The following is a 26,346-nucleotide window of genomic DNA, read 5'->3' as shown; positions in this document are numbered from 1 at the left end:
AAAAGGGCACAAAAAGACGACATGACAGATTTTACACATGGTCAACCCAATCAATATTCACCACTTTAAAAGAAAATCTGTCAAATTAGAGATGGTGAGGCGTGGGCTACTCAGTGAATTGAGGCAGAATCGCCCATGTGAGGTTCTGTGGACAGTAATATAAGGCTTTATCGTATACAGTTGTGCTGCTTGTTTCCATTGTGAAGTATCTGTGTGCTATTTCTGTTCTATTCATATTATCCTGTGTTTTTTATTTTCCAAAAACACATTTACAATTATTTGTATCACGTAAATTCAATCATTTAGTTGCAATAACAAACACAGAAACTGTAATTAACACCACTTCCAACACCCCCTCTGAGCCACTTGAACAGGTTCCTCCATGATATTTAATAACACTTTCACATTGAGCTCAGGTTCATCTTGTTAAACCAAACTGAAACACAAGTGGAATTACCTCGTTCCCGCAGGCTCCATACACATATTGGCTTCTGTTGATGTGATGTTCAGCTCTAATCTAATCTGTTCCATTGTGTTGTGTTATTATTGTTTTGTGTTTTTTTTTTTGCTCCAAAATTTGCAGAATCCCTCGTGGCTAAAGTGTAACTACTTGTTGTCTCTCAGGTTTCAGGAAAAAGGCAACCTGGAGGTGCTGCTGTTCACCATCCAGAGTCGTATGAGGGCCAACAATCAGAGGGTTTACACGCCTAAAGAGGGAGCCCTGGTTGCAGATATTAACAGGGTGAGATGCTATTCACATGAACCAGTGTAGAGCAGCATCAGGTTTAATTTAGTGCATTTCTGAGCTGCAAGGTGGCGCAGTTGGTAGCACTGTTGCCTCGCAGCAACAAGGTCGCCGGTTCGCGTCCCAGTGGGGGCACCGGGATCTTTCTGCGTGGAGTTTGCATGTTCTCCCCGTGCAGCGTGGGTTCTCTCCGGGTTCTCCGGCTTCCTCCCACACAGTCCAAAAACATGTTGAGGTTAATTGGTGATTCTAAATTGTCTGTAGGTGTGAATGTGAGTGTGCTTGGTTGTTTGTCTCTAAGTGTAGCCCTGTGATAGACTGGCGACCTGTCCAGGGTGTCCCCGGCCTTCGCCCTAAGTCAGCTGGGATTGGCTCCAGCCCCCCATGACCCTAGTGAGGATTAAGTGTAGTATAGATAATGGATGGATGGATGGATAATGGATGGATGGATAGTGCATTTCTGTGTCTGTGGTTTGGAGTTCGGGTGTACAGCCTCCATAGATGACCAAAATGTCATTCATTTATCAAACTATACACCCGAGGCAACAATTCAACCACAACTAAACTGAATGATACTAGTAATACTGAAGCGTAATGTACTAAACTATACAATAAAAGCCATCTCTTGAAGAAAATAAGCACAGCTGGCACAAAAACAGAAAAATGTTTGTAACACAACTCGACTTGGGATCTGTTTCCCCCCTGAGGTTCCTCAAGATTACGTTCATGTAGTCGTTTTAACAAAGAGTTCTTAGTTTTATCAGCAGACATCTGCCCTGCAGTGTCCATTAACATGATGCTCAAAGTCCACCAGCTTTGTTGACCTCTGAGCTCCTCGTGGATAGGATCAAGCAGGCAATGGCCTTGAAATGTTAAAATATTGTGACAACCGAGTAGGAAAGACTGCAAACCCTCACGATGCCTCTCATCCACTGTGTGCAGGCCTGGGAGCGTCTGGAAAGGGCGGAGCACGAGCGGGAACGAGTCCTGAGAGACGAGCTGATCAGACAGGAGAAGCTGGAACAGATGGCGAGAAGGTTCGACAGGAAGGCCGCCATGAGGGAGACCTGGCTCCTGGAGAACCAGAGACTCGTGGCTCAGGTGAACCAGCAGCAGCAGAGCTACAGCTGTTCTTTAATGTTTAAGTGTTTGACTTTACATTTCTGTAATCGTGGTTTCTTGTGTGCTGGTTGCGTGGTTGACAGTAGGTCTTTGTTTTTCTCTTGGCGTCCCAACTTATGAGAGCAAAGATACTGTTTTATTGTTATTTAACTAAAACAGCAGGTTGTTTGTGCATCTAAATGGGAGGAGTGACGCAGGGACAGGTTGCCTCGAAAACCAGAGACGAATAAAGAAAGCTTCATGTACAAAACAGTAACTTTCTGAGCACAAATCCTACTTGTTTGTTTACAAAGATGTTGATAGCAGTGGAATTAAAGAATTAAAGAAGATTAAAGTGATTTTAATCAAATATTCTTCAGCAAATGTCTCCTTGCGGTCAACTCTTGAGTTTATGCTGAAAAAAATCAAGTGTTCGACTATATAAATAGAAAACAACACTATTCTAGCATTTCTGTTGTTCATGCACAGGACAGGGGGGAAATGAGGGCAAAAAGGGCAGTAAAGGATAATTCATGGTTTCCTCATGGCGATTACACACAGCGGTCACATTCTTCTATTCTATGCAACTTTATATCCAGGGGGATTTTATCTATAGCAATGGATTATGTTTCATAAGATAATTAGATGTAAACTAAAACTTAGTTCCTGTATACTGTCAAATAAATGTTGTGATTTTAAAAGTATAATGTTTCCATCTGAAATGTTGAGCAGCAGAAATCCAACATGGACTTATTGAACCCATCGTCCTCTCTCATCTCCTCAGGATAACTTTGGCTACGACCTGCCGGCAGTGGAAGCAGCAAAGAAGAAGCACGATGCCATTGAGACAGACATTGCTGCATATGAAGAACGCGTTCAGGCGTTGGTGAACATCTCCAAGGAGCTGGAGTCTGAGCGTTACCATGATGCCAAACGGATTGACGTGCGCAAAGACAACATCCTGCGTCTTTGGGACTACTTGCAGGAGCTGCTGAAGGCTCGACGGGGGCGTCTGGATAAGAACCTGACCCTACAGAGGATCTTCCAGGAGATGCTGCACATCATCAGCTGGATGGATGACATGAAGGTGCAGCAAAGAGGAGCAGAATAAATACACGAAAAACATTTATTTTCCAAACATTAAGCTGAACTATTGTTTCTCTCTCTTCCTCAGGCTCGGCTGCTGTCTCCTGACTTTGGGAAACACTTGCTGGAAGTGGAAGACTTGTTGCAAAAACACGCTTTATTGGAGAACGACATAGCTCTGCAGGCCGAGAGGGTACAGAGCGCCAGCGCTGCTGCTCTCAAGTTCGCTAACGGAGATAGTAAGTGCTGTAGCTCACTGTGCCTCTTAGAAAAAAGTCTGGATTGTTTTCACTTATTGCTGTTTATGTTAAAAGCCATAAACACTGCTGCAGAAAAAGAAGGGTGCAGGACAGGGGTTATATTAGGGCACCAAAACAGTATTTTATTACTATCAAAAATGGAGTACTTTCAAAACTTTTTTTTAACAATAGTTTAGCCGTAACTTGAAGGCCAAGGCAATATATTGGGAGTACAAAAATAATTCTACACTTTTCCAACATGTTGGTATAAGGATTAATTAAACAATATTAATATTTTTCACATTTGCATCCAAACAGTTAGTGCGATTAATATGCATTTTCTTTCTTTGTATACACTCATATTTTTAATCTAGTCCTTCATGTGTAGTCTCCCATCACAAATATTCAAAAATAAGGTGGTTTAGAGACACTATATTGACCATATGTTTGAATATGTGTCATATGTGTGTTTGTTCTATCATCATTTCTCATCATGACCAGTATAGTCTGCTTTCTGAAGAGTTTCCACTGACTCCAACATCCTAGAACTGTGAGGAAATCCAGTCACACAGAGAAAATGAAAATAAGTATATATATGTAACCATTATGTTGTCCTTTGTTCTGTCGTCAGGCTACAAGCCGTGTGATCCCCAGGTGATCCGGGACAGAGTCCAGCACCTGGACTTGTGCTACCAGGAGCTTTGTGCTCTGGCTGCGCAGCGACGAGCTCGCCTGGAACAGTCTCGCCTCTTCTGGAACTTCCTGTGGGAGCTGACGGAGCTGGAGAGCTGGATCAGGGAGAAGGAGCACATCTTCTCCTCCCTGGATTATGGCAAGGACCTGACGAGCGTGCTGGTGCTGCAGAGCAAACACAGCGCCTTCGAGGATGAGCTCGGAGCCCGCAGAGCCAACCTGGAACAGCTGTTAGCGGAGGGGGAGAAGATGATCCAGGCCAAACACTTTGGCTCCCCGAAGGTTCAGGAGAGTATGGACGACATCCGGAGGCAGTGGCAGCAGCTGGAGGAGCTGGCTGCGTTTCGAAAGCAGAACCTCCAGGATACCCAGACGTTCTTCCAGTTTCAGGGAGATGCTGACGAGCTCAAGGCCTGGCTGCTGGACGCCAAGAGACAGATGAGCAGCGACGACGTTGGCCACGACGAGTACACAACTCAGCGGCTACTGAAAAAGCACAACAACCTGAAAAATGAAACGATCAAGAACGGAGCCACTATTGATGCTCTATCCAAACAGGCCAACGGACTGCCAGAGGAGCTACAGAACACCCCCGATATCCAGAGACGACTGAAAGACATCAAGGACCTTTACATGGAGCTCATGTCTCTGGCTGACCTGAGACAGAAGAAGCTGGATGACACGATGGCTCTGTACACCATCTTCAGTGAGACGGATGCATGTGAACTCTGGATGGGCCAGAAGGAGACGTGGTTGGTGGGTTTGGAGGTGCCTGACAAGCTGGAGGATCTGGAAGTTGTTCAGAACAGGTACAGAACCACTAATTAAATATTACGCACTGCTGAATTACAATTGCACATCTGGATTAATCGTGGAATTTACAAAAACCTGCAAATGATAGCTCTAAAACAAAATTCTCTCTGCAGTAGATCTGGGTCCTTATGCATCATGTAGATTGTATTGGTGTTTTGTTTTTAAGTAACACTTTCCTTGTTTTCAGGTTAAGCATTTTAGCTCAAGATATGGCAAATGTTCAGTCGAGAGTGGATGACGTCAACAAAGCTGTGAAACAGCTCGAGGACAGCAGACACCCTCGAACCAAAGAGGTCAAGGATTGTCAGACGAGACTGAATAAGAGGTGCTTTTAATGAATACTTCACAGTTACACCTGGTATAAACAAAAAAGGATTCATATTTGTCTGTTTTTGTCTCCTGGAGCATGTATAAAGTTTTGGTAGTACCTTGTTGTACAGGTCTCATCAAAGAAACGTCCTGAAGAGAAATCTTTAGAAATAGAGACAGTGGTAAATTAGTGTATGTGATTATTTTTAAATGCCAGAAAAATTTGTCCACAAGGTAGCACAAAATTTAGCATATGTGGAGACTAGTGTTTCCTATTATCATTTAATAACAAATATTGAATAAGTGGACCCTAAATAAAGCAGTTCTTTTAACAAAATTATGTAATTGGTATCAAATTGCATAGTTCTTTCTAAGAAACTGAAAGAAAATTACACGTCCATATGATAAAGTAATACCACGAACACTTTGATAAGACAAACCCTACATGACACTAAACTAATTTATTCCTTCTCCAGGTGGGAGGCGTTCAAGGCCATGGTGGAGGACAAGAAGAGGAAAATAGATTCTGCTGTTAGTCTGCAGAACTACGGGTTGGAGTGTGACGAGACAGAGGCCTGGATCAAAGACAAGACACGGGTGATCGAGTCCACACAGGACTTGGGCAATGACCTGGCAGCAGTGATGACCATCCAGAGGAAGCTGTTTGGCATGGAGAGAGATTTGGCCGCAATCGAGAACAAACTCACCTTCCTGAGGAACGAGGCCGACCAGCTGGCCCAGGACCATCCGGAGAACGCAGCGGATATCTTGGCCCGCAGAGGAGAGCTGGAAGACGCCTGGGACACGCTCAGAAAGACCCTGAAAGACAGGGAGGACTCCTTGGGCGAGGTCAGCAAGCTACAGACCTTCCTCCAAGACATGGACGACTTCCAGTCCTGGCTCTTTAAGACCCAGAAAGCCGTGGCGTCTGAGGAAATGCCCGCCACACTGCCTGAGGCCGAGGAGCAGCTAAACCTTCACGACGCTGTCCGCGAAGACATAAACAACCACGAAGAGGACTACCATCGCGTGAGGGACACCGGTGCTCAGGTCACCCAGGGTCAGGAGGACGATCCTCAGTACCAGCAGCTCGTGCAGAGGCTGAATGGCATGGACCGCGGCTGGTATGAACTCCAGAAGATGTGGGACAGTCGCAAGAACTTCCTGGACCAGGGTCTGGGCTTCCAGCAGTTCATGAGGGATGGCAAAGCTGTGGAAGCCATCCTTAACAACCAGGTACTGTACTGTGCATGTGAATGTAAACTAAAGCCTAATGCTGTCTGTGTCTGAGTGGAAGAGACATCGGCTACTGCTTGTTAATGAAGGGTTAGTGATGCCACAAGTGTTTAAAAGAATGTGGTGCGGAAGAATGCAGTGCGGTCAGTTACAACACCGCATGTTTGTCGAATAAAGCAGTCAGCTGGTCGTGTGTTTCAGGACTCTTTGTTTCTGAACATTTGTTGCAGGAGTACACCTTGGCCCACATAGACAAGCCCGACACCTTGGACGGAGCAGAGAAGGCTTTGAAGAAACATGAGGACTTTGTGAGCACCATGGAGGCCAACGTGGACAAGATTGACGGCGCTGTGCAGGGCGGACAGCGGCTGGTGGACAGCAACAACCTGTACGCCGGGAAAGTTCAGGACAAAATGGACTCAATCCAGGACAGGTCAGTTATGAATTTTATTATTTTTTGGGCAGTATTTATTTCAGTGAAATGTTGTCAAAATGGAATTATTAGGAGAAGAAATTACCAGGTGTTACTGTAGTGCTTGTGAGGAATCCTTGACACGATTTCAACAATGAAAGGCAGGGATCATACATTTTTAGATGACTACAATCAAGAAAAAATAAACAAAAGATGCAAAAAAAAAAAAAGTAGAAATAATGTAAACATCTAGAATAAAAATCTAACAGTTTGAAAGTTCACAGCACTGCTTGTTAACTTGAATCTCTTCACATGGAGTAGTTTACTGCCTTTTTATGAGCTGGAATCACCATCAAGTGCTTGATATATAAGAGTGGTGCTTGTCCCCATTTTGACGGATATTTTTCTGCAATGATATGTATTGCAAAACCAAAACCTGAGTTTTTTGGTAACTCAGCATAAGTGCCATCTCCATCATGACACCTCCAGGTACTCTGAGGTGTCAGTCAAGCTCAGTCTATGCAGGCCGGATGAGGTCCGGTGGTTCAGTACTTTTCCCAGTTCCCTTGACATTTTTTATTTTTTTTTACCCCATTTCTAGCTATGAGTTCCCATTCTGCCTCTGCAAATGTCAGTTTCCGACATTTGTCTATTGCATGGAAATATATTGGAATCAGGATTATAAATTCGAAGCTTTGTGACCAAATCCAACAGTGTCTCAACTGTAAATACTTCCAAAATTGATTGTGTTGTTAGTTGAATTCCTCTCTAAGTCCCTCAAAAGACTTTTATCTTAAGTCCCCTAGACTTGCGATTCTTTTATGAAACTATTTTGAATCCTTTATTTGCAGCATATCTTTAGGAAACGCTGTGAAATCCATGAATATAAAGATGCTTAGAATAAAACACAATACAAAATTCAAGATGTTAACTCACATGCTCTCAGCGTAAAACATTTAATAAACGGCTTTATTCTTAAGTGCATGAGTAGGAGTGGAATGCGTCTTTCCAAAACTCTTCACTTCACTTCAGGTGCAGCCACCGAGCTTATGTAGGAAGATTTATTCCCTCTGTTTTCTTCAGAGTTTCAGAGCTCAGCACTGTGAAAAGACTTTCTTGTCACTATATCATTAGCCTTAACAAGAGGCTGTGGAGAGGGCACGGGAGCTACTCCCATTAACTCCCACAATTCAGCTTGGTAGACAGGCACCTGCAATAATGGATATTGATCTTTAAGTGAGAGCTATTCTTCACAGTGCAGCAGAGAAACAGACGACTGTTTCCCAGTGGAGGAGGAGCTCACGTGGATTCATGTACACCGTCTAGTTTGTTTGAATTATGTCACAAAGGGGGAATGTGCTGGAGAAAGAGAAAGGTTTACTCGGTCTGCGGCTGTGTTTTTAATGCGTTTCCTTCGTTTGCTGTTTGATCTGCAGGCACAACAAGAATAAAAGACGAGCTGAGGAGGTGTCTGAAAAGCTCAGAGATAACCGTGACCTGCAGCACTTCCTGCAAAACACTCAAGATGTGAGTTCACTGTCGGTTTACTGCTAATGTAATCATTGCGAAACATCAATTAGTGCATTAATTATTGGCTTAATTATTCCTTCACTTACACTTGACATCATAGTGTTTTCCTATTTTTTTTATCTCTTGATTATTGCAGTTAATTTGCCAAACACGTTCTGCTGTGTTTATTGCAACACTAAATGTGTTTCTTCCCTGTTTGGGATAGGGGTCCCATTTGGCTAATTGGTAAATGCTCTGTTGTCAAAAGATAAAGAAGTAAATCCTGCTTGCATAAAGTCGCCTTTGCACAAACTTAAACAGATGATGTTTTAGATGACTTTCCAAAGTATTGCAGCCATCCTTGCAGGGATCTTCGGCCGTTAAGTTTCCCCACACTGGAGACAGGGATTTCAATCTACTTCTGCTAATCCCTAATATTCTCTCTTTCTCTCAGCTGACTGTGTGGATCAATGAGAAGATGCTGACGGCACAGGATACATCGTACGATGAGGCCAGAAACCTCCACAGCAAATGGCTGAAACATCAAGCCTTTATGGCCGAGCTGGCCTCCAACAAGGACTGGCTCAACAAAGTGGATCAGGTCAGTGTTGTCAGTGAAATGTCAGGGATCAATAAAGTTTATCTTATCTGTAAACTGTAAATGCTGCAAGATGGAGGCTGTGTTTATATATATGTGTGTGTGTGTGTGTGTGTGTGTATACTGTTGCTGTTATAGCAAGTAAGTATAATAAGTAGATGCATATCACAGATTTCAAATTAGGACTTATTTAGTATAACTTAAACTGTTGATTTACCCACAAAAACAGTTACTTAATGTTTAGTACTAACACAAAGATTTAAATATTCCACAGTTTGATTTGTCATGTTCATGCAGTGTGTGCAGGGAAACGCAGGGTGACCTACTCCTGAGGGTAATAATAAAAATATGAATAGATAAAACATTAATACATCTATTTTCAGAAGATGTATAATAAATTTATAATAGAACAAAAATTCCCAATTGTTTCTTGTGACACGTGTTTAAATCACTCTGTCATAGAAAATTAGGAGTTACAGGAGTAAACATTGAAATTTTAATTTGTTTTTAACTCATATACCTTTTTACAGTGAGTTAATATAAGAATTTGTACAAATAAAAAAAGAGCGAAGATTTCAAAAATTAAAATACATCTACTATACAGTGTATTACATAAATATTTAAACACTAAAGCTCTAAGTATGTAAAATGCACACATGTATTATTGTCCAGGTTTTGACATTTTCTGTCTAAGAATTTCAGCAGCCCCTCCTCTGCAGAAGCTGTTTCCTCTTTATTTTGGATAATTTACAGATTTATAATTTGGATGTTTTGGTATCTTCGTAGAAAAAAAAAGAATTAGCACAAAACTAAACAAATTAAGGCATATTACAATAGATATCTTTACACTTTTATTTACATGTATCCTCAAACAACCTCAGCTAAATCCTCATGTAAAACCGCCACTCTGCACAGCATTGTGAAAACCAGCTTTTCTCCTGTTTCTGTGGTTACAGGAGGGTCAGGAGCTCATGGAGTCCAAGCCTGAGTTCGAGCCTATTGTGAAGGAGCGTCTGGCTAAGCTCCACGAGCTGTGGGACAAACTGGAGTCCACCACCCAGGAGAAGGCCCGTCTGCTTTTCGATGCCAACCGCTCCGAGCTTTTCGACCAGAGCCTGGCTGACATGACGAAGTGGCTCGGCGAGCTGCAGCAGCAGTTGCAGAGCGGCGACGAGGACGTTAAAGACCTGACGAACGCCAACATCCTGCTCAAAAAGCATCAGGTCGGTATCTCAGAGGGACATGCTGTATATGCTTTAGATTTGTGTGCTGTTTGTCTCTGCAATTCCTCTTGATGCACGCACTTCTTAAAGCATAATTAAATGTCATCACTGGAATGAAGACTTTGTAGTTGTAGCTTTTGCTTATGTGCTTTCTTAGGATTAACTTTGAGTGAGCATCTGTGTGTTTACTGTTCAAATGTGAGCACAAAAAGAAAAGAAAGAAAAGCTACAGCAGTATTTATACTAAACTGTGCTGAGTGTTGCTTTAGTCGAAGCTCAATGTGTATGAATTTATACTAGACACTTTATTTGAGCCAAAAACCAAGCAGCTAAGATCAGATTCACACATAAACGACAAGACCAACTTTCAGTGGGTTTAATTTCCGCTGCATCCTGATTAGGCCCTTGAAAGGCTTTTCATCTTTTTTTTCCCTCTCATCACGTTTCTTGTGCCAGATGACAGAGAACCAGGTCCGTGACCGGGCGCGGGAGCTGGAGGAGCTCCAGGAGGCCGTCAGGAAGCACGGCGGAGGCAGGGAGGACCAGCCGGAGCTGGAGGCCGAGCAGCAGGCCCTGCAGAGGGACTTCCAGCAGCTGCTCACACCGCTGGCCCAGCGCAAGGGCAAGCTGGAGGCCGCCAAGGCTGTCCATCAGTTCTACAGAGACCTGGCTGATGAACTCGTAAGTGTGGATCCAATTTCAGAGCAAAACTCCCTGCTCTCGCTAAATGATTGATAGAATAAAGAGTGTTAGATTTAAAGGATTAATGGTGGCTTTTGAATGACAGCAACTCGTTTATTTAAGAAAAAAATATTGAAGCCTGAACTTCAAGGAGAGTTTTTTTTTTTCCTCCCCAGAATTGGTAACTTATTCATTTGGAAATAAAGGTTTCAATTATAGTATATACATTTAATATGCAAGATAACAAGACCTTCTGCTCTTGACTTGAGGTGAATTGGTGTAAAAGCTTTAATCCCTTATTGGTTTCACTGCCGAAATCCACTTTAGTCGGGTGAAGGAGAGAGCTTAAGGAAGGATTTTTACTGTTTGAAGACATTTAGTCAAGGGCTATGCAGTATAAGCAAGATGGTCATGGACATTTTTTTTTTTTTATATTTGGTGTACATCAGAGATCTATAAAGCTATTTCTCAATTTCTGCTTTTTTCCTGTCCTTATCGCCATAATCTACTTTTGCTTTTTTCCTTTTTTTCCTCTCTCTTTCAGCTCTGGATTGAAGAAAGGATGCCCCTGGCAATGTCACAAGAGCACGGCCACAATCTCCAGACTGTGCAAATGCTGTCGAAGAAGAACCAGGTAGAGAGGTTTTCTGTAGAAAATGAGTTGTGGTTAGCTGTAAAGTGCTACATCGCTTAAACTATCAGAAAGTAGTGGAAAATGCCACTCATAGTTTTGTAGAAGTCAAGGTGATGTCTTCAGATAGCTTGTTTAGTCCTACTGATTGTCCAAAACACTGTTATTCCAAATAGAGGAGCAGCAAGTTGTCTCATTTAAGAAGCAGGGACCAGAGAAAGTTTGGCATTTTTTTTCAGTGCTTTAACTTGAAAAATGATCAGAATAATTGTATTTATTTCTGTTGGGTTCAATGCATATATGTACAATTTGAATTAAATTGATTTTTATCTGAGAGAAAAACCCTGAAAACTATTTGTTTGGCATAAAAAAAGATACCAAGAATGAGTAAGTTGTCAGAAAAGTGTTTTAACAGTTGCACAGGGAGTTTAGAACCACTTGGACCCGACCATATTTTCTCTGGGGCGATGAGTTACACTCACTGTGTCCTTTTCTGTCCAACAGACGTTGCAGAGGGAGATCGAGGGCCACCAGCCTCGCGTCGATGAAGTACTCGAGCGAGGGAGGAGGATGGCATCTGCCGCCAGTGCAGAGGGCAGGCCGGAGGCTGAGCGAATCACGGAGCAGCTGAAGGAGCTGGAGGAGGCGTGGGCCCGGCTGCAGGACGAGATGGCCAAGCGCCGGGAGAGGCTGAACGGCTCCGACTTGGCCCAGCAGTACTACAACGACGCGGACGAAGCCGAAGCCTGGATAGGGGAGCAGGAGCTCTACATGATCGCTGATGAGAAGGCCAAGGTGAGGATCAGAGGAAGTGCCGCGCGTGAGAGACGAGAGAATGGGCTGATTAACTCGGGGGAAAGTGGCCACAGATGCCAACGAATCAGATCTTATTATCTAAATCAAAACAAGGCATATCATGCTGTGCAAATAACAAGTGGCACTGCATGCATTAACATGATTACATGCTTTGGATTTTCATCAATTAAGGTGACACGCTTTTTTATAAGTGGCACCCTCTATTGAGAGCTCATTTGGAGTACTTTGTTTTGCTTTGATGTGCCATCTCCATTCTCTTTATACGCGTATTTACAGTTTCTCTCTTTTATCCAGGATGAACAAAGTGCCATGCTGGTGCTAAAGCGCCACATGATCCTGAAGCAGGCGGTGGATGACTACGCTGACTCCATTCAGAAGCTGGCTGACCGCGCCCAAAAGATGTTTGCGGAGGACCATCCGGATGGGTTTGTGCTTTGATAATCTGATGCACACACAAGGAAAATGACATTTCAGCTCCTAGTGCAGATGCTAATTCACTCATGTTGTCCCAGCCAGTCGTGGTTTAAAGTGATAAGAATGACAAGCATGCATAATGTGTGTCCTAATCGCATGCTGCATCTAGAGTAAACCTACATCCAATCTCTTTGAACCATTTCTAATTATCTCCATTTTCCCTGCATCTAATTTTCCTGCAGCGAGGAGATCATCAGGCGGCAGGGCCAGGTGGATAAGCAGTACGCGGGCCTGAAGGAGCTGGCGGAGGACCGCAGGAAGAAGCTGGACCACACCTACCACCACTTCCTGTTGAGCCGAGAGGTGGAGGACCTGGAGCAGTGGATCGCAGAGAGGGACGTGGTGGCCTCGTCTCAGGAGATGGGCCAGGACCTGGACCATGTCACGGTATAAATGCACTAAATAAACATGCAGTATAAGAAAAGGAAAAGAAGCATTTTAGAGACTGGGAGGAAAACAGGCAGGAAAATACAGTTTAAGTGAGGCCGTTTCTTTTTCTGAGTGACAGATAGATTACATGGATTTTCTACCCATAAAAAATCATCAATCGGTTAGAATTGATTGACAACTTTAGTGCCTGAGTGTTAACTAGAGCTAGAAAGAGAGGATTTCACACCTGTTTTCGTCCTTACGTAACGTAGTCCTTACATTTGTAGCCTGTCAGTTTTCGTATCGATTTTGAAAATTCTTACTTTCCTTTAAGGCGACTGCTGCTGATATTTTCACAATAACAAAGGAAAAGGAGGTGAAAGGACTTGAAAGGCAATGAGAGTTATCCTCCTGGCTTTATATCACATTTCATCTCACTGTTTAGCTCTCAGGCCACAACTTTACTTTTTGTTTCATTCTCGCTGCACTCAGCGTTTGTTTTTATCTGTATTTTGTCGGCGTTCACGTGATTTCTTGGGTATTTAAGTACAAAATGGCTCTCTCTCACTTCCAGCAAACCAGAAATGCAAATTCTAATCAGTGATAGTAACTTATTGCACCGTTTATGAACATTTTACAAAGCGCTTTGGAGACAGGGCAAAAAAGAAAAGGAAGGTTCTCCGGAGGAGCATCGAACAGCAGAAGGATGATCAGTCTGAACAGAAGGCAAAAGTGAAAAAATAGAGTTAAACACGGTAAAAGATTTTCAATATGAATCAATGCAACGAGATAACAAAAGAAACAAAAAATGCCGCATCCATGTAAGGAAACATAAACAGTAGAATAGAAGAAAATGTCTTAAAAAGTAGTTGTCGTAATAGTAATTAAATATGTAAATAAAGGGTAAAAAAGAATAAAATAAATCTATTCAACATCACAACAACACATAAAAGTGAGCCTATAAAACATGTTTCAGGAAGTGATTTAGAAGACGACACTGATTGTGTCTGTTGTTTCCCTTCAGCTTCTGAGGGATAAATTCAGAGACTTTGCGCGGGAGACGGGGATGGCGGGTCAGGACAGAGTGGACATGGTCAACCAGACGATAGACGAGCTGATCGAAGCCGGACACACCGAGGCGGCCGCCATGGCAGAGTGGAAGGACGGCATCAACGAGAGCTGGGCCGACCTGCTGGAGCTCATCGACACTCGGGCTCAGCTCCTCACGGCGTCTTACGAACTGCTCAAGTAAGACAAAACAGTATTGATGCGCCAGTTCAAGAGATTGCGCGTGTAATCCTGAAATGCAACACAACCTGTCTGAAAAGGGAGATATCGACACGAAAACAGAAGCGATAACGGTGTCACACAGAATCCGACGTGAACACATCTATTGTAGCAGCAAATGGGATGATAAATGTGATGATAACGAACACAGAGCTTCAGAAACCGAGACATCGATCTCTTTTCTCTCAGGTACTTCGATGACGGGAAGGAGCTGGTGGCCCAGATCCACGAGAAGCAGAACGAGCTGCCCGATGATGTGGGAGAGGACTTCAGCAAAGCAGAGTCCTTCCACAGAATGCACGCCGCCTTTGAGAGAGACATCACCGCTCTAGGCAAACAGGTATAACAGAAGGGATCAGCCCTTTCACTCAGAGGGAACACAGCAGGCAGCGGCCAAGAGGCAAACTTTGATGATTCGCATCTCGAAGGGAGGAGAGAGAATGCTGCAATATTTAGGCAACTGTGAAAAGTTTTCTCAAATGGTGAGAACCCAAATGTCTGTGCAGCAGGGGGATTGTCAGATTCCTATCATCCCAACTCTCAACTGGCCATCTACCCCTTTGATTAGGGATGAAGGAGATTAGTAATCAATATTTTTATGGGTCACATTACTGCATGTTAACCCCACTTTTTAGTTTTAGGGCCTCTCAGCTCATTTTACTTTTTTTTTTTAACAGCTTTACCTTTTTTGGGTCACAAACTCTGTTTCCAAAGTTAGCGACTAGCTGATGATAAAGAGTCAGATCACCTCCCTCAGGCGCTTTATGGAAAATAAAATCAAAGCTAAAAGCAGTGAGTGTTTGACCTGCATTTGCTAAATTTCCAGAAACTTCAAGTGAATGCATGTGTGTCTCTACTGGATGTGTTTTCTAGCATTTAACAACAACACTGCACGCTCAGAAAAATCAATAATTAAAGTAGAACAGGAGCATGAATTTGAGCTCAACAAATGGACACTGACCGCATAAAATGAACTTTGTTACCCAGTTTGGAGACAAGAGTCACGGTCGCCCTGCCTACACACTGACCAGCGTGTCAGTAAAACAGTTGTATTTGAGTAAATGATGAAGAATTACTTTACTTATTTTTATCTTATTAATTAATTCATATTCAAGACCTCCCCCCAGACATGTTTAAGAATTTAAAAATATGCTGCGCTGAGGAATAATTTCTGTCTCATATGGTTATTCTCATAAAAAAAAAAAAAAAAAGTTAATTGCCTACCACAGTTGAAAATTCTTAACACCACATTTGCTCTCCTCCGTCCAGGTTCAACAGTTCCAGGAGACGGCTGCGAGGCTTCACGCCCAGTACGCGGGCGACAGAGCGGACGCCATCCAGGCCACAGAGAGGGAGGTGGTGGAAGCCTGGAAGGGGCTGCTGGACGCCAGCGACGGCCGCCGGGCGCAACTGGTGGACACGGCGGAGAAGTTCCGCTTCTTCACGATGGTGCGAGACCTGATGGCCTGGATGGAGAGCACCATCCAGCAGATAGAGACTCAGGAGAAGCCGAGGTGAGCCTCAGAGACAGACACAACACAATTATAACACAGGCTTTTGCAAATTTCTTTCATTTCTTTCTTTTCATTTTTTTTACAATCTGAAATCTGATTGAAGGGTTGCTTTTTATTCAAATCAGATTCAATAACCAACAAAAAATGAGGAAATTAATTTGTTGGTTTTAAAGAAAACAGAATAAAGTAATTGGTAAAAATGAATGAATAAAAGCAATATAAAACTGCATAACCTTTGAGTTTTTGAGTCATTACCAAAAATGCATGAGTATTTTTTTTTTTTATTTTCTGTTTTCTAAATGGAGATCTGACAGAGACAGAAGAACACAAACCTGAAACCTTGACTTCTGAATTTCAGTTTTCATTCACATCAATTTCAATAAAGCCAAAAATTGAGCATTAATTGAGGTTATGCAGAAGAAAAAAATCCTTCAATACAGAGACGGGTTAAAGCTCAAGTTACAACTGGTTTTTACTGGGAACATGTTGTTGTTTTTGGCTTTATTGTAGATGTCTTCAGAAGGGGAGAGAAAATCTGATTCATACAGGCGAAGAACAAACCTGAAATTTTGACCTTTGAGGGTTTGAGTCACATTTTAATTCACTTTATTTCAATAGTCAACAAAAGCAGGCACATTATTTTTTGGGAGGTTTAATGGTGCGAATAAAGAAGGACAGAGCTTCTCTGACTTTATTTCCTGGATGAACAGTATTTCTGCTTGTTTTCATTTAGGAAACTACCCACTTGATATCATGCAAATCAAATCAATAATTAGAAGCATGTCGTTCACATTGCACACTGTTCTAGAAAGTCAGCTTCTGCTATTACTTATTTACATGTGCTGACCTAAATTGGTTTGTCTGGGTTAAACGTGACATAAAGGACGTGATATTCAAGTTATTAAAGGTGCAGTAAGTGATTTTTTTACTGCTCTATTTCTAAAGTAAAGCTTTAACTCACCATAAGACAAGCAGGAAATATCCTACAATATTTTGTGCTCTGGTATTTTGTCCCAATTTATCTTCCTGAAGAGATCAATACTGTCACTTTGCCAAAGCCTGGCTGTCGCTGCAGTTCCAGTTCTCACCAACAGAGGTAGATAAACTTCATGCATTACCTGTCATCACTGTCTATCCTCCTCTCCTCTGCATTAGGGATGTCTCATCCGTGGAGCTCCTGCAGAAGTACCACCAGGGGATCCGCTCAGAGATTGAAACCAGGGGAGCCAAATTCACTGACTGCACAGACCTCGGCAAGGCCCTGCTGACACGCAAACACCGAGACTCCGCTGAGGTGAGGCTTCAGCTTCTTTTCATCCTCGGATGGGCCTCAAATTGCTGCTTTCATTAGATTTAATTACTTTTCTGGGAGTGATTGTTCCTGTCTGGCACAATGGAACCAATTGGATTTCCACGAAAGAAAAAATTCCACTCATTTTACATTCATCAGGGAGACTATAAAGCAAACACTAATTAGAAATGGAAAAGCCAAAAGAATTTAAATAAGCAATTGACCCCGGCTTGAATTTAACGTTCGGTTAATTACTTCACAATACTAATTCTTAGAGGATAATAGACAGTCTCGGGGCTGAGTTGTTTAATAATGCTGATAGGTAACTGCGACTGTATTACTGCCTGTGTTAGATCAAAGAGAAGCTGGTGCAGCTGATGGACAAAAGGAAGGAGATGATGTTCAAGTGGGACGACAGATGGGACTGGCTGCGGCTCTGTGAGTACAACTACCCTCGTCTTACAATTCAACCCAAAAATAAATTCAGCACATGCATTATTCCTTTCACAAACCTCGCCTTAAAACGCCAAAGATCATACGAGTAACTGATGTGAAAGCTCATATATGTACAAACCTTTGTACATGAAGGAGCTCCGAGGCTTTTGTTCATCAAAACGCGCCGACAAAAACAAGGATGCAAAAAAGAAAAAAAAATGTGTTGACTTCTCAAAATGTTGTCACTTTCCAAACACTTTACTCACTTTGTAGAAATGTCCTTTCTTTTCTAAACATGTCCCCATTTCCAAATAAGTACTCTCTAAAGAAAATTCTCACTTCTCCAAATGCTCACCTTAAAGTAACCCATTCTTAACCCGAAAAACAAATACCAGCCTTTAAATTTAACCTTGTGATGACTAACACTTTGTCTTGAAATAAGAGGTGCATCCCCGTAACATTCTTTAAAATACTCTCAATACAAACTCTAATGACTTGTCTTCATGGCATCCAGTGTTGGAGGTGTGTCAGTTTGCGCGAGACGCCTCGGTGGCGGAGGCCTGGCTGGTCGCTCAGGAGCCCTACGTGACCAGCAGAGATCTGGGTCAGACTGTGGACGAGGTGGAGAAACTCCTCAAGAGGCACGAGGCCTTCGAGAAATCCACCGCCACTTGGGAGGAGCGGTTTTCTGCACTGGAGCGCCTCACTACGGTAAGGAAAAATCATGTTTAACAGTAATCTGATTACAAAAAAAACATCTGATTTCTACTGCGGCTGCTGAATAAGACATGTGAGAAACACATCAAATGGTAAAAATGTAACAAGGGTTAAAGATGATGGAAGTAAAGCGTCTGGTTATGTTACTAAACAGGAGCACATAATGGATTAGTTCATGATCCCTGTTGATTCCTGTGTTGCAGCTGGAGTTGCTGGAGTTGAGGAAGCAGCAACAGGAGATGGAGCAGTTCATTAAAGACGAGCAGCGCTCAGACAAGGACAGCAGGTATCTGATTATGTAGGCCGCCCTCGTGCCACCAGATCAATAATCGGTATTATTCACTTCTTCTGTCAGTGGTTTTAATGTTGTGGCTGCTCAGCGCGAACAGAATTATTTGGTAACAATCCGTATAAAAGGATAAGTCTGGGAACCTCTATTGTTTTGTTTTTGTCAGTAAACCCCATGAAGAGATCAAAACCAAACAACAAAGTGATCCTAAATACTGTGTGTGTATCCAAAGCCCGATGTGGTTTACTCCTCTGTGCCTCCATTGTTGTCCAAAAAAAAACTATTGAAAAGACATCAGTGAGCGGCGACGCTGCGCCGGGTACCACGCTCCTTCATTATCATGAACTGTACTTTGTTTTAAGTCCATCCCACATACACCATCCTTCTACGTTCGCATAACAAATCTGCTTGTCCCGAACTGCAGAGCCCACGTTTAATGAAAGGATTGAGCCCTTTTCAGCACTAAAAGTATATTTTCATGGCAGAATGATGAAGAGCCACAAACAGAGCAGAGGAAGTATTGAGCGACGGTCTGATGTATTGACGGTTTTGGTCTTTTCATTGACAGAGTATCAATGGAACGACGTTTTAAACTTTATATATAGTTTCTCCCTCGCTCCCAAACATATATAAATCTTCACCTGCTGCTCTTAAAGGTCTCTCATGCAGACCCCTTGCTGCTCTCTTCCCTTTAGGAGAGAAGATACAGGCTTTGTAGAGGAGTCTTCACAGCTCTACACGATTGAGGAGCAGACTCTGGTTAGTGACTACACTCACTCAGCTTCTGTATTTTTTTTGTTGCTGTCAGCATACTGATTTGTTCCTATCTCTATGTTTTTTTTTTTTTTCCATTTTGCCCCAGTCTGGCGCAGCAGAGCCCAGTTCAGGTCTGCTAGAGGGGACGGCCGGCGACTCCACAGTGCCCATAGTGTCCGAAATAAGAGAGAGCGGCTCTCTGGAGCTGGAGCCTTCTCTCTCGACGATAACCCCCAGAGAACCGGAGAGGGCGGCCACCATGCCCATGGAGCCCGTCAGAGCGCAGACGGTGCTGCAGGAGGGCATGCTGGGACGCAAACATGACGTCGATGGCTCCGGAAAGAAGGCCTCAAACAGGTTGGTAATAGAAAAAGCGACCGCGGTCCTTCGCCATTCTGGGCATTCATTTGTTTCACTTCTTTATGTTAGGAAAATCTATTAGCACACTATAACTTCCATCCGTCACGGCCAGCACCTGGACTGCAGTAATGCTTTCATTATTTCAGTTACCTCACATAGTGCTTTCTAAATGAATGTAGCTGCCTGGAAGAGGAGGAAAAATAGAAATATATTAAACAGCGAAAAATTTAAAGAGGACAGATACATTATTTTGTATTAGAGGACAACTTTGAACTCGCACTATTTAAAATGCTGCAGGTATGAGGACATGCTGGAGTAGGCTTATGCTGTATTTATTAATGCTTTCATCAACAGCTATATATAACTACTTTATAGCATGTTATAAATGCTGAAATGTGTCAAAATAAAGTAAAGGCCAGCTCATGTTTTTTCCGGCTTTGTGCGATGGCTGATGCAAACTTAAGCTGTTACAATTACAATATAATGTACATACTGTAGAGTTTTTTAAAGGATATAGCAGGTACCCACAGATTGGGTTGTAGCTCTGTATCGGTGATTGTTTCTGAGATGTGGCCGGCACTAGAATAGCCTGCCGTTAGACTTTACTGCCTCCCTGTCTCAAGCACAGGAGGGGGACTTAGCACAGGATTTCCCTTTGCCCTTTCTGGACTATTTTGTGGCTTTAAAAGTTAATTTTGCACCACTCACGTGCTTATCTGCTGTCAGTCTTTGCTGAACTCTCAGCAAAACAGTTCACCAACTTATGGAGCTAAAATCCTCAAACAAAATGTAAATTAGAGAATCTAATAAGAAATGGCACCGTTTAGTGTCTCAGGGACTTTAAACTTAATTATTAGAAGCAATTTAGACAGTTCAACCAGAAGCTAATGAAATTCTTGGAGTGGTACAGTGACATCAGCACATGTGGGTGCTTTATGTTAAATGCTGAAAAACATTAAAAAATTTGTACCTTTTTTTTTTTTCAGAGAAGATTTTCTACACAAAAATCCGTAATACTAAAAATATCTGCTTAGTATACGAGACCATGTAAATCGGATGCCCGTCCTGCTGGCTCCTTTGTGATAACATGACAAAGTTCAGTTTAATTCTGCTCTAAGTCTGCTTTACAGAGAATGTGAGTGTGTTCCTCTTGATTATTTACAGTCACTACAGAGCATCTCACTTTTTATAATTAATTAACTTTACAAAAAAAATTAAATCCTAATGAAGTGGTGATGCTGCCGTGGTTCTTGTAACTGGCATTAAATTAAACTCATTTTGCGTTATTGTCAGAAATTACCCTGAAATGATGGTTGTTTTGCCTTTTTCCTGCCCTTTCCTCTCCGTCGCCATCAGGTCATGGAACAACCTGTACTGCGTGCTGAAGGCGGGTCAGCTGTCAGCCTACAAGGATGCAAAAAGCTTCGGCCACGGAGTGACGTATCACGGCGAGGACCCCCTGTCCCTCAGCAACGCCAGCTGGGAGATGCTCTCCAACTACAAGAAAAAGAAGCACGTCGCCAAACTACGGTAAGAATCATCTCAACCATCTCTCTACTAAAGGAAAAGACTTTCTTTCTTTACTTAAGACTTAGATGGTGTGTGGTTTTATGTGCACACTATTATTTGCATTCCTTATGTTGTAAAGCACGTAGAGCTGCATTTTGGATTGGAAAGGTGCTGTATAAATAAAGCTGATTATCAGTACTTGACAGCAGCAGTGACTTCTTGGAGTTTTGTCAACACTCTGAAGTTTCCGAGCAAACAGAAGAGACTCCAGGAACTCGCTGACCCGCACATAACCCTCCTGCGACACCACTTTTGTTTTCTGTTTTAGTAAACAGAAGAGATATAACGGGTAACCTATAGAGGTGCTAGAAGGTGGATTTTTTTTTTCTTTCTCTCCTTTGGACAGCACCAGGCAGGGAATTTCCACTTTAGCTCAACTATCCACTGTCTGACTTCAGCATTGCATTAAACAGTTCAATACAAGAGTCAATGTGCTCATCTAACACTCTGCAAGAAAGCAAACAAGAACATTTCCTAAAACTCTTCTGATAAGGGTCAAAATGCAAACATACCCTCTTCAAGCGTACAGATCTTAATTAAATGCATGTTAAATTTAGGTAAATAATTGCTCAGAATGGATTGTAGTAATGAATGGCCAGTTAAGGATTTACAGGACTTCAGACCACATATGTTTGGTTGTTAGAAATCAGCATAAATGGTGCAAATCTGCAAAGCAATACAATTAAAAACAAGAAAAGAAAACTCAGTTAATGTAATTTGAAGTAAAAATAACCTCTGCAGCAAACAGCAATACATTTTTATTTCTCTCAAATGTCAATGATCTGGAAAGAAAATGGTGCAAGGTGTAAAGTTGGGGCTTTCTGATGTCGACTCAAAGAGTTGATAAATTCTCTTAACATCCATGAATTCTTCTAAGCAGCCATTTGAGGATCTTAAAATTAAGCCAACTGACGCCCACAAAGCAGTACAAACATCGAAGCACTTCCAGTTTGCAATCTACACTGTCTGGAACCTCATTAAGAAACCCTAGATGTACAGGTGGAACAACATTGTCATCCAGTATGTAGCTGAACTCTCTGAGGCAAATTTTCTCCAAACACAACCTGATGATGCCCTTTAGACCAAACAACACCCAGAAGGAAAAAAAAAGGTTCACCCTGAGTTCGAGGCTGAGCAGGGTTATATATACAGTCCAATGCATCGCAGAGAACTGCATATGGGTGAAAAACTGCTTTACAAGCACATGGTGCAACGCCGAAGAGCCAACTCCTCAGGACAAGACTCTGCAGGAGGTGAAGGAAGCCATCTGTGTTTAACTGGAAGAACTACCTGTACCCTCACCAGGCGGTTTTACCACCATTTACACTGTGATTCATGGGAGTCTTGGGTTGTTAATGAGTCATGTGAGTTGGAGGTGGGAGTAAATGCCTGGGACTCCCCAGGAAGCCTCTTGGATGAAAGGTTCTTCAAGAGCTCAATGGGAAGTCTTTCTACTGAAGCACATGATTACTATGATGTGGATAACTGAGACTGTACACAAGATGAACTGTGAACGAATCAGGGAAACCACTTTCAGATAAATCTGCACATCTGCTGGACAAAAAAGGCAAAGCAAGAGGATCACCAGGAAGGTTCGGTGGTCTGTCGTTCCACTGTGCAACAATGATGCAGGATCTCCACGGAAAAGTCGTGTCAAGGATAAACTGATGAACAGATGAAGTAGAAATTGAGCTCTTGGGCCACCAAATAAATGGTTAACAGGGAAAAAAATGAGCAGCATTTGATGAAAAGTACATTTTTACAACCAGCAAACATGGAAATAGAAATATTCTGCTTTGGGGTTGTGTGGCAACCAGCAGCAGAAAACATGAAACAAAAAAAATTAATGGTGGATTTCACTAAACATGAGCAAATGTTGAGTGTCATGCTGTCAGTCATGAAAGTGAAACTAAAGAGACACGGACTTCTACAACAGAACAATGATCCGAAGCAGACCTCAAACTCTACTTTAGAAGTGGCTCTTTACTGATCCTCTCACTTGAATATAATTAAAAATGCGTGGGCAGATCCTAAACATGCTCTGTGCGCAACACCGCCTAAAGCTATCTCACAACTTAAAGTGATTTTGGAGTGGATGGAAAATTCCAAATCAAAAATAGAAACACTCTTTAAATGCCACTCAAAAAACATTTAACTCTATAGAACGGGATGCAAAATGTGTTTCCAAAGCGGTTATAACTGCCAAAGGGGGATTTTACTAAATGCTGACTCAGCGGGGCGCCCGAACTTCAACACATTTCACATTTAAGTTTAATTTTTTTTTTTTTTTTTAAAGTTCATAAAAAACAAGTTAACTGCATTAACATTTAAAGAAAGGCTCACTTTTAATGTCTGTTTGCTGCAGGGGTTGGATTTACTTCATTTCACTTCAAAAAATGCTTTTGCATACGGCTGTGTGCTTTATAGAACATGCAGTCGCTTTAACATAACGACTTGCTGCTAATGCCAGAAACAAACACGGAGAGCTGTTCAAGGTATACTAATAAATGCAACTTTTGTGATTACTGAGAAATGTGTTGAGGGAAAACAGAAATATGAAACATTTGTATTGTATGGAAGTAATGAATCTAAACTCTCCGTTCTCTCTTGCAGTCTTGCAGACGGCAGCGAATATTTGTTCCAGTGTAAAGACGAGGTGAGTTTCTAACTGCTGAGAGATAAATACGAACTTTAAAGAGATTTTCACTAATCATAAACAGTTCAGTGTTTTAGATTTGACATGTTGTAGCCAAACAGCATTTAAGATTTAACCCCTGACCCTATGTAAAGCAGGAGAATGTAATACTGCATACAGCACACACCATTTACATTTCATTTTAGGCTGGTTCGCTTTGACATTGCGGTCCACGCCTAAGTGTTTTAGCAAAGTTGTTTATGTGCGAGGCTGACATATACGAGGTTATTCATATTTCCCTCTGAATCAGCCTGCGAGAGGTTTACCCTACGGCGATCATTAGTTTTTACAAAATAAAGAATGCTGAGCGTGAGCTTGCCTTTATCCACATTATCCTGATTTAACCTCGTAACCACCTTATTTGAAGTTTCATTGTTAAAAGCCCACCTCCACTTGTTCATTTAGACCGAGACAAAAACACGCTCCGGCCCTCCTGGGGCTGGACTTTCCCTTTGTGAGCCTTTGTGTGTTTTTGTGTTTAATTTCAGGAGGAGCTCCAGCGTTGGAGCCAGGCCATGGAGAAGGCTGTTCAGTCCCTGGCAGCGGAGGAGGCGTCGGGGCCCTCAGGGGCCAAAGCCCACAGCCTGCCCCCTCCCTCCTCCTCAGCTGCCCTCCCAGAGCCCAGCTCTGCCAAGAAAGACAAGGAGAAGAAGTTCAGTCGCTTTGCCAAGAAGAAATAAAAGAAGATGGAAGGGAGGGGGGGTTGTTGTTGCCTAGGCAACCTGGAAGGAGAAAGTCGTATTTGTGTACAATCAGTCAGAGCGAGCTTTTTATCACTAGATTTTTTTATATTATTTTGTGAGAATTAAAAATTGTAGTTTAGGCTAAAGCCACCACTCGTTTGCCTGTATTTAAGCCAGTGTATGATTACAAAAAAAAAAAGGTCCACTTTTTTTTTCTTTTGTGTTCTTTTTAACAAATGCCAAATTCAAAGCATTAAATTAAAGCACAGGAATGCTCCTTTCACACTCAACCAAAGAATGTTTGTAAAACTTTGTTTTTGTTAATTTCGCTACTACTTCTTTCTTTTTTTTCTTTGCTTCAGTAAGGCATGCTTTGATATAGCTGTGTACAATATGAAGGCCTGTAATGAAAATAGGGTGACTCAAGAGTACTGAAGAGTACTTGTACTAATCTGCCTTATAAAATGGTTGTGAACTGTAATACTGTGCTGTTTGAATTTGGAGCACTAAACGCTACTTCTAGAGCCAGAGTGAATTTATTGATCTTTAAAAAAAAAAGAAAGAAAGAAAAAAAAAAAAGAAAGCTTTGTAAATGCCGTGTAAAGATTTGATGATGAGTGAACCGTAGTGCAGTGCTGTACAGTGCAGACACACATCATGTGTAATTGCAGTTATGCAAACTAAACGCTCTATGCACTGTGAAGGGTCTGACTGTTGAGATTTTTAACTGGTTGCCGACGACGTGCGAGCAGTCATGTGACACCACAAGCAGTCCGTTCTGAATACAGACCCGTTCAAGGCCGTATTCTCAACTGAACTGTGGCAGTATTTATTTCTGTGAACTTGAAATATATTCAACACTTGTGTATTGAACTCTTAATTTCATATCTATTCATTAGCATATATACATATAGAGTATATATATCTCCAGATGCATGAAGTACGTTTTACCTTAGTTTGATATGGTGCTATTGTGACATTCTTGAAATTTCAAGCAAGACCAACTTGACCTGCCTTATTTGTCTTCAACTTTGGCTTGTCGTAATACACATGTGGAAATGCATTCTGTTCGTTTGCGTTTATATCTGAGGGGTGTTTCATAAAAGGTGGCTCAGAAAAGCAACAGGATTAATCTGTTTGCCCAATTAAGTCTGGACTCACGAACCTAACGAGCAAAACTAACAAAAGGCAAAAAAGTCAAATGTTTGCAGACACCGAGCAGCACATGTTAAACCCCCAAAACGGCAGAAATTAGCAAAAAAAAAGAAGAAGAATGCGCTGCTTTAAACAAAACAAAAAGCTAATTTTGTCCCAGTGTTGCGGGTCAGTGGTGAGAACCTCTCGTTTAATTGCAAGGCTCTACTTGTAATTATGACTTTGTGGGTTCAACTCCCATGTGAGAGACGGCATTCCTTGTATAGCAAATGTAAAAAAAAAAACATTCATGTCCATCTGCAAAAACCATTAAAGAACTTAAATAATCAGTAAGACCACAGCCAGGTAATTTATTTTAATACAAGAAGATAATTTGCATATTTTAGAGACTAGAAGTTCTCAATCATTGGATTTTGCTGTTTGGTTTGTAGCAGTGAAATCACAGCTTCCACATGATGGAAACGCTGCTGAAATACATTCACATTGGCTCTGTTTCCTAAGTTTTATTTATGTGACAATTAGAGAGAACGAATTGTTAAACTTGTGATGACGTAATCATGGGCCAAAATTGTTTTTGGATTCATTTCAACCCAAAGGCCGACTAAAAATGTCAAACTTCAGGTGCACATAAAGTTCATTACGGGTCAACAATGTACTAAA

General features: G+C 42.0%; 1 protein-coding gene across 1 annotated transcript in view; it reads left to right on the top strand.

The window, feature by feature from the left end:
• The window catches only part of sptb (spectrin, beta, erythrocytic), a 57,672-nt gene extending 32,078 nt beyond the window's left edge, over positions 1-25,594 (top strand). Inside the window, exons 11-38 of the mRNA XM_008277284.1 lie at positions 625-742; positions 1,688-1,846; positions 2,631-2,933; positions 3,021-3,171; positions 3,803-4,673; positions 4,865-5,002; positions 5,463-6,222; positions 6,453-6,655; positions 8,071-8,161; positions 8,598-8,744; positions 9,698-9,964; positions 10,421-10,645; positions 11,190-11,279; positions 11,781-12,071; positions 12,387-12,517; positions 12,749-12,953; positions 13,960-14,183; positions 14,412-14,562; positions 15,492-15,736; positions 16,892-17,030; positions 17,381-17,465; positions 17,977-18,173; positions 18,383-18,465; positions 19,164-19,227; positions 19,331-19,581; positions 20,941-21,114; positions 23,767-23,809; positions 24,337-25,594. Coding sequence (XP_008275506.1) covers positions 625-742; positions 1,688-1,846; positions 2,631-2,933; positions 3,021-3,171; positions 3,803-4,673; positions 4,865-5,002; positions 5,463-6,222; positions 6,453-6,655; positions 8,071-8,161; positions 8,598-8,744; positions 9,698-9,964; positions 10,421-10,645; positions 11,190-11,279; positions 11,781-12,071; positions 12,387-12,517; positions 12,749-12,953; positions 13,960-14,183; positions 14,412-14,562; positions 15,492-15,736; positions 16,892-17,030; positions 17,381-17,465; positions 17,977-18,173; positions 18,383-18,465; positions 19,164-19,227; positions 19,331-19,581; positions 20,941-21,114; positions 23,767-23,809; positions 24,337-24,528 — 5,998 coding nt within the window. The 3' untranslated portion in view covers positions 24,529-25,594. The remainder of the gene's footprint in view (positions 1-624; positions 743-1,687; positions 1,847-2,630; positions 2,934-3,020; positions 3,172-3,802; positions 4,674-4,864; positions 5,003-5,462; positions 6,223-6,452; positions 6,656-8,070; positions 8,162-8,597; positions 8,745-9,697; positions 9,965-10,420; positions 10,646-11,189; positions 11,280-11,780; positions 12,072-12,386; positions 12,518-12,748; positions 12,954-13,959; positions 14,184-14,411; positions 14,563-15,491; positions 15,737-16,891; positions 17,031-17,380; positions 17,466-17,976; positions 18,174-18,382; positions 18,466-19,163; positions 19,228-19,330; positions 19,582-20,940; positions 21,115-23,766; positions 23,810-24,336) is intronic.
• Positions 25,595-26,346: the final 752 nt, after the last annotated feature.

The sequence above is a fragment of the Stegastes partitus genome, unplaced genomic scaffold, assembly GCF_000690725.1.
Source record: "Stegastes partitus isolate 25-593 unplaced genomic scaffold, Stegastes_partitus-1.0.2 Scaffold94, whole genome shotgun sequence".
In the NCBI taxonomy this organism is placed as follows: Eukaryota; Metazoa; Chordata; class Actinopteri; family Pomacentridae; genus Stegastes; species Stegastes partitus.
The sequence above is the reverse complement of the archived record's forward strand: the minus strand, read 5'-3'. Positions and strand labels throughout refer to the sequence as shown.